At 43.7% G+C, this 7,854-nt stretch overlaps 1 protein-coding gene across 1 annotated transcript; it reads right to left on the reverse strand.

The window, feature by feature from the left end:
* Nucleotides 1-3,854: 3,854 nt before the first annotated feature.
* Nucleotides 3,855-7,331, reverse strand: LOC120017898 (fidgetin-like protein 1). Its single transcript, XM_038960856.1, has 2 exons — nucleotides 7,284-7,331; nucleotides 3,855-6,430 (listed from the first exon to the last, which is right to left on the reverse strand). Exon 2 carries the CDS (start codon nucleotides 6,411-6,413, stop codon nucleotides 4,467-4,469), a length of 1,947 nt encoding a protein of 648 aa, XP_038816784.1. The 5' UTR covers nucleotides 6,414-6,430; nucleotides 7,284-7,331; the 3' UTR covers nucleotides 3,855-4,466.
* Nucleotides 7,332-7,854: the final 523 nt, after the last annotated feature.

The raw sequence follows: 7,854 nt of genomic DNA on the forward strand, positions 1-7,854 counted from the left end.
GTGGTTAAGAACAGCCCTTAGCCGTGGTATATTGGCCATATACTGTACCACACCCCCTCTGGCCTTATTGCTTAAATAATGCACGCTCTAGAATGCCCTTCAAGCCAGTCAGAAATGAGAATTCAACAATTCCATGGTATAAAGTTTTTTATACATTATTTATGCTGTGTACACATGCATGTGTTTCTTTTTGTAATTTATTAGTTGGTGTTAGGGTTTCCTATGTTTGATTTGTTCAGTTCAAACATTCCCTACCATTAATCAAATGTGATAGATGGATTTGAGTTGAATAAATGAATGACTGAACTCGAGTGTTATTTACTGAAATATATTTTTGTTTTATATAAAGTATGGATGGTATTCAGTTTTGTCCCAGCTTTTTACCTCGGTGGCAGATAAAATGTTACTCTCAATTTGAACTAAACTTTTAAAGTAACTTTACTCATATATCATGCTTGCAAATATCAATAAAGGATATTTTACATACACAAAAATAATACTGATATTTGGTATTTTTTCATAGTAAGATTCACCAGTGGCTGGTAAATAGAGGATGCACTGTATTTTCCCACTGGACCCATGTCCATAGCAAACTTTTCACACTATTCCATTTCTACACATGGATATTTGAATGAAAATTAATTGCAGTTATTAAAAGCAATTCAGAATCATCAGGGTGTAACATCTGGCACATTTATACATTTAAAACAAATACTATTGATCTGACAATATACCGTGGAATAGAGAACTGTGTTTGCGCTGTACATTTCACTCATTGAGAATAGCCTATAGGCAAAACTAGATGTACAGTACATGACCCGAAACATTTGAGTGAGCAACCCTCTCAATACTTTCATTACCAAACCGTACTGCCATGATAACCAAATGGATAAATACATTTATAGAAATATGAAATGTAATTGCACTTTCTCAAACGTACCTAAATCGGTAAGTTCACAATGTGCCAGTCATTCAAAATGTAGCCGCTACTTGTCAAGGAAAAACAGACTGAATGATTGACAGTCATATTCCTGGTGAATATATATATATATTTTTTTTCAACGTAAAAACATTGCAGCCAACTTAATTAATGCTGAATAAATGAATGCTTATTGTATTTAAACTACGCATAAGATACTTTTCATGACTTTTAACTCCAACATGGGTTTGCTAAAGTGTCCTGACTATCAGGTTAAAATATAAAATATAAATAGATGAATGATATAATGAAACCACATGATCACCAAGCAGTGGTACACTAAGGCTTGAAGGACAGAGGATTTGATTAGGTCATTTACTATAGTTCAAAAGATCTAGCAATAGAGGAGTAAGGCTCAGAATTCAGGAAAATAACTACAAGGCAGGGCACTGAATACTGGACAACAGAGGTCCATGATAACCTGAGAGAAAACAGTGCTTACACACAGAACCAGACAGAATGACTGCCGGGGGGGAGGGGGGGGGTGCTAACACACAGAGGACCCGAGAAAGGAATGCCAGGCCAGAGAGAAGATGTGGGTGAATGCTACATATAGCACAGAGATAACCTAGAAGAGTGAAATAAATTGCCAGGGGGATACAGAACAAGAGAGTGGACAACTAGCTAGCTAGCACACTGAGGATGAGGCAGTGGAGCATGAGGCTAGGGCCAGGGCTCAGAGGACCAGGCCTAGCTTCCTGGAGAGAGAGGCGAGGCCCAGCAGAGGAGCTCATCAGGGCTGTGCAGCGACAACGGTGTCCTTCCAGATGGCTACTATGTGATTCTGCAGAAATGGGAAGCAGCTGTGGGCAGCACCGAGGCTCCCTCCACGCTTCACTGGGACCTAACAGGGGAGGGAGGACATTTGCATAAAAGGATAATCTGGCCAACCCACTCTCCCCCTGCCAGAATCCCAAATGTCACTTCCCCTTTCGGACAGTTTACTGAAATAGGCCTACTCTACCATTTAAGAATCAGTGAACTATTCCATTAGGGAGGATCCTATTTGACCATGCCAGATTATGTCCAGAGAAAAAGATAATGAAAAAAAGCATCACAATTTAACATGCCCACAAATCATATCTGTTAATCTTAGGAATTGTTGGAAAGGCGTTTATCCATGGACTGCAAATGTCATACTGGTCCTCAAAGGTTTAGATTACATGCGCAGACCGTGGGCGACCGTGATCATAGCTCGACTGGGACAAATGATAGGGCATAATACTGCGAAACATGGATGTATGGGCCTATTTGGCAGTCAGCAACTAAAATAATACATAGGAAATATTTATCTCCAGTGTATCATCTTATATCCTCTTGACAGGGGTCATTTTCCTTTGTAGCCTAGTACTGTTCAACTTCAATTCAAAGCCAAAACTCAACCCAACATTCCTAGACATATAACATAAGGTGTTAAAGATACAAGACGGTAGAAGATGACATTATTCTTGGTGTCAAGTGGCTGGATCTGCATGCACCAGAGGAATTCTGTGCATCTGGCCCGGTCCAGCTGCGGGGAGCCCCGCTGTTCTAACAAGCTTCCACCAGCCCTCTGGGATATGCTCAGTACTTGCATTGCTGGCTAATTTTACAAAGTTTCAATACTGAAGCCAACCCCAGAACTCTGAAATATTAATCAGCGACTTGACAAAAAGATGAAAAATACATGAAATACTTTTTTCATGGTCTTCCAGTTTTTCAAAGATTGTTTCATGAAAATTACATTACAATTTCATTTCATGTGTGCACAATCTATAATCGTCTACTTCTCGACCAGCGGCAGTCTATGTCCAGAAAGGCGATCAACTTAAAAGGAGATCAACTACATTCAAAATCTCTGTTGACTCCTTATGCATCTGGAGGACCAAGAATTGGCAGAGAAGGAAAAAAGTTGTGGCTTTAAGGAGAGGACAGTCTTGCATTTGGTGAAACCTGACTAAATAGCTTTGTGAGGTCAGCAGGATACCTAAAGTACTTGTTTTGGGATGATTCAAATATGGGTTCTTACACAAATATTAAACTACAGTTTTCCTGTTTTGTCAAGTACCAGCTTAATAGCACATGGTCATTGTGGCAGGAAGAGAGGCAATACAAGGCAGATCTGTGGGCAAGCCTTAACATGAGACCAGGATACTCTCAGCATTAACCAACTTCCCCAGCCATGGTTGGCACATCCATCACTTAAAGGCCCCTTGCAGCCACTACCTTACTGTTATTTTTTTTACAATGAAAATGGTCAAAAAAGGGGAAAAAAATGCTTCTTAGCAAAGACCAATTTCTTAAGCAAGAATTTAGCTAGGTCTGTCTGGGAGTTGTCTGAGTTGTCTAATTGCATGAGCCTAATGGGAGGGATCGGATAACCTGAAAACTAGCTGCTATTGGTAGAGAGGTTTGAAACACTCTTTGTTATTGGTCTATTAAAGCTGCAATATGTAACTTTTTGGGCGACCGACCAGATTAACATAGAAATATGCGTTATAGATCTGTCATTCTCGTTGAAAGCAAGTCTAAGAAGCGGTAGATATGTTCTATGTGTTCCATTTCTATGCCTCTCATTCTTAAGTTTCGTTTCTGCGTCTTTTACTTTCGGTTTTGTACACCAGCTTTAAACAGCTGAAAATAAATATTTTTTCCAATACCAAAAATATTGTCACAGCGGTTTAGATGGTACAACAATTCTCTACACTAAAAGGGCAATTTTCATCATTTTCACAGTATTACTCCAACCCCTTAGTGTGGATATATATATATATATAAAACACAGTAAATAGACCAATAAGAGTTTCAAACCTCTCTGCCAATAACAGCTAGTTCTCCCCTCCCCACTCAGACCACTCCCTGACAGTCCTAGCTAAATAATTACTTTACAAATTGCTATTTGATAAGCTATTTTTATTTATTTTTTACCATTTTAATTGAAAACAAATCACAGTGAGGTACTTCATTTTTAACCAGAAATTATTTGATAGAGAAAAACAGCTGCATTGGACCTTTAACAAACCGAGTTGATGAGAAACTGATAGCTGATGTAGGCCTATATTCACCTACTTTGGATAAACAGGTAGCGAATGGAGTGAAAAGGGAACATATTGCCACATGGCCCCATAACCCATCCTCAGAAAAACACTTTCCACATTTCCTCTCTGTGTACAAAGGAAAACCTGTTTGCAATGCAATACCATAGAAAACATTCAGCAACTTTATTAAGAACATATTACTTACACCAACATCTTACTTAGTGAATCCAAGTGTAGAAAAACAAATAACCTATATTTGTGAATAAATATACTGTGCCAATGATCAGTAAGTGAAAAATCAAGTTAACATTCAGAAAGAATATTAAAATCTTATGGTAGTCTGTCGCAGGAAAACTAACATTTAAATGCTAGGTCATTTACTGAACAAAACAAATTAAATATATCCCCAACAGCAGTAAATGTTAAATATAGGCTGATATTTGTAATTTGAGTCTATACTGCTGCCCAGATCAACGACCACATCCAAAAGTCTTGTTCCACTCCTCATAGAGCTCCAGGTCTTTGGCTGAGACGCTGGGCCTTACTGTCCTCAGGGCCTCCTGGAAGTCACAGTGGAGGATGGGCCGCACCTGGTCGGGGGTGATGGTGGCAATGTCACGGAGCTGGATGCTCCGGATGGGGCCAAGCGCTGCCTCCCGACACAGCCCCGTCATATCAGCCCCAGAAAAGCCCTCCGTCCCTGTGACCACTGTCTCCAGCTCGTCCTCTCCCAGCTGGCTCTTCTCGCGGGCCATGAGGTGAGAGACTATCTGCCGTCGGGCAGCTGCCTCGGGGAGGGGGATGTAGAGGCGCTTGGCAAGGCGGCGCCGGGCCGCTTCGTCTATCTCCTGAGGGCGGTTGGTGGCCCCCACCACCAGGACGCGGTCGTCGGCTGAGGTGGCCGCCCCGTCCAGCTGAACCAGGAACTCTGTCTTTATCCGTCGGGATGAGTCGTGCTCCCCGTCCATACGCTGGGACAGAAGAGAGTCAATCTCATCGATGAAGATAACAGCTGGCTGATGGCAGCGGGCGATGGCGAAGAGTGCTCTAACCATTTTCTCTCCCTCCCCCACCCACTTCGAGGTGAGAGACGAGGCACTGATGCTGAAGAAGGTGGCCCCTGACTGGCAAGCGATGCACTTCCCGATCAGAGTTTTTCCTGTGCCCGGGGGCCCGAATAGGAGGATGCCTTTGGGTGGACCACGGAGGCCAGTGAAGATGTCAGGCCGGAGCATAGGCCACACCACAATCTCCTTAATCGTGGCCTTTGCAAACTCCAGGCCAGCGATGTCGTCCCAGGCTACGGGCGGACCATCGTCCATAATTTCACTGATGATCAGCTCGATGATCTTGGGCTCAAAGTTTTTCAGACGCTCGTCGACTGGCTGAGTCTCCTGAGCATTGCTGCTACCGACACCACTCTCTTGGTCCTCCGGCCTCGGCATGGGGGACACAAATTTGGAAAATGTCCCCCGTGGCCTGTTGGCCCCCAGTGACTTCTTTGTGGCACCCCCGATGGTAGCTGCCATCGCAGGGGGCTGCTGGGCTCTCTGGGACTGGTGTGGGTGTTTTTTCTGCTGATCAACAATAAACTGCTCCCTTGCCGTTTTGAAGTTTGTGCCACCACAGCATGGGTCTTGCCTTGCCTGTCCTCCAGATGCCCCCCCTCTGCCATTCTCTCCACCAGAGTTGTAAAACGTGTTCCTCTTGGAGGTGATAGAGTTTAAGACAGACTGGTGACCTGCAGGGGCTGGGTTTAGTTGTGGTGGAGCTGAGGAGTGCTGGCAAAACAGAGACTGGGCCCGTGCCGAGGGGCCAGCGGAGGAATGGGGGTAGCTGGGGACTCCCTGAGCGCCTCTTCGTCTTTCTGCTGTAGCACTATGTAAAATGCTGAAAGTGCTGTTGCCCTCAGGCTTGGGCCATGATGGCGGCCCCGATGCTTTGAATGGAGTCTCTGAAGCTTCGAGTCCAGTGGAAGGAAGAGACAGGGAGCTGCCTCCTCTCTCTTGTCCAACGAAGATGTTAACATCTGCAGGTGCAACAAGGGACTTTCCACCCCCTGTCCCAGCCCGAAGCATCTTCCGCACGCACGGCAGCTCCAGCACACCTGCAGTTGTCAGGGACGATTCCCATTTGTCGCTGTGGTTCCTCTGACTGCGGGCCAGGTGCAGTACGCTCTCTGCATAGTTGTTAAGCCCCGTGCGAGGTTCTTCCGAGTCCAGCACTGCAGCATAGCGCTCCGAGTAGGTCCTGAGCAGGCTGCCCGTGCCGGCCTGAGAGAGCTGGGCGCTCGCCCATGCATATTGTATGGCAAGGATGTGCACCCGATAGGCGTCTGCCGTCTGTTCAGGTGTGCAGGTGCCAGATGAAATGTCAAAGGACCTCCTCTGCCACTCGCCCAGGTGTGCACCACTCATGCCTGGCGTGCTCCCGCCTGTTTGAGGAATGGGGGACAGGAGTTATTAAAAATGCATGACCCAAGAAGCAGCCAAGCAAACAATAACACTCACATCTTATAAATTCCATGAGCCTTAAAAAAAAAAATTGTGTTTAAGGGATCACCACATTATAACTTCACTTATTCAATGTAAGTCATGTCTAGACTTACAAGTATCTAAAATTACATAGCCAGCTATGACATATTGGGATTATGAATATACCGATAAGTGAAAAATAACGTAGTGTCAAATATGTACCCCTCTAGCCTGTGGCAGAAGCTAGCTATGTGTCCCCTAAATTACTGTTGTCATTTGTGTTCCAGGTTGTCATTTTTCACTCGCGCTGCGCATATTCTCACAACAACGCCAGGATAAATGCTGCGCGACTGAAAAAAAACGACTTGGAACACAATTTACATTTAGGATGCTCATTTTCTCGGGGAAGAGGGATGCGCTAGCCCGGGTTTCCCCCGAACCAGCGAAATTCGATCTAGCTCGGGAAAAAAAATAGAGCTAGCTCGAATTTGGCGCTGATTTAAAAATGCCAATGCCATGGGAACGGGGTTCCATTGTTAGCTAACGTTAGCTCACTGTTCCTAGACTGTTTAGCTAACTACTGTAGTACCGGCTAAGATAGCAAGAGCCAAGTTAGCTAGTTGACTTAGCTACTAACCTACTGTAACTGTCGTGTTACACATATCTCGACTTAACAACAGATAAGTAACAAACAGTTGTAGTTTGGAAAACAGAGAGCATAACTTTTTTGCACCATGGAAAAGTGGTTATATCAATATCATATTCGCAGTTGGAAGAACAAAAATAATTCCCGCGCCAACTCTTTGAACTCACCCCTATGTTATTTTTGGGTACGTCAGGTGACCTTTCTTCTTCTTCTTCTTCATATTTTTTTTTTTATGGTCTTCTTCTTCAATGATATCATGGCGGACCGCAAACAAACTTTAATGTGCATGCTGCCACCTACTGTGCTGGAATGTATTCTGCCCAATTCTATACTATTTTTTTTAATATATTTTTTTATTTAACCTTTATTTAACTAGGGAAGTCAGTTAAAAAATGTTTTATTTACAATGACGGCCTACCCCAGCCAAACCCAGACAACGCTGGGCCAATTGTGCGCCGCCCTATTGGACTCCCAATCATAGCCGGATATGATACAGCCTGGATTCAAACCAGGGACTGTAGTGACACCTGAGTGTGTAAAATAAAAAAGACAGTATTCTCTGCAATGTTTCAGCTGTGAAATCTTGGAGATCAAAGAACCTTTTAGCCACTTTCACAATGATTTCCAGTTTCTTAGATTTTTTTGTTCATTTGTCCTGTACAATTAATCACCTGAGCAATAAACGCAACAAAATCAACTTTCTTCACGATTAGTATTTCAGGATCTCTCAACTGACGG

Source organism: Salvelinus namaycush, chromosome 22, assembly GCF_016432855.1.
Source record: "Salvelinus namaycush isolate Seneca chromosome 22, SaNama_1.0, whole genome shotgun sequence".
NCBI classification, from domain to species: Eukaryota; Metazoa; Chordata; class Actinopteri; order Salmoniformes; family Salmonidae; genus Salvelinus; species Salvelinus namaycush.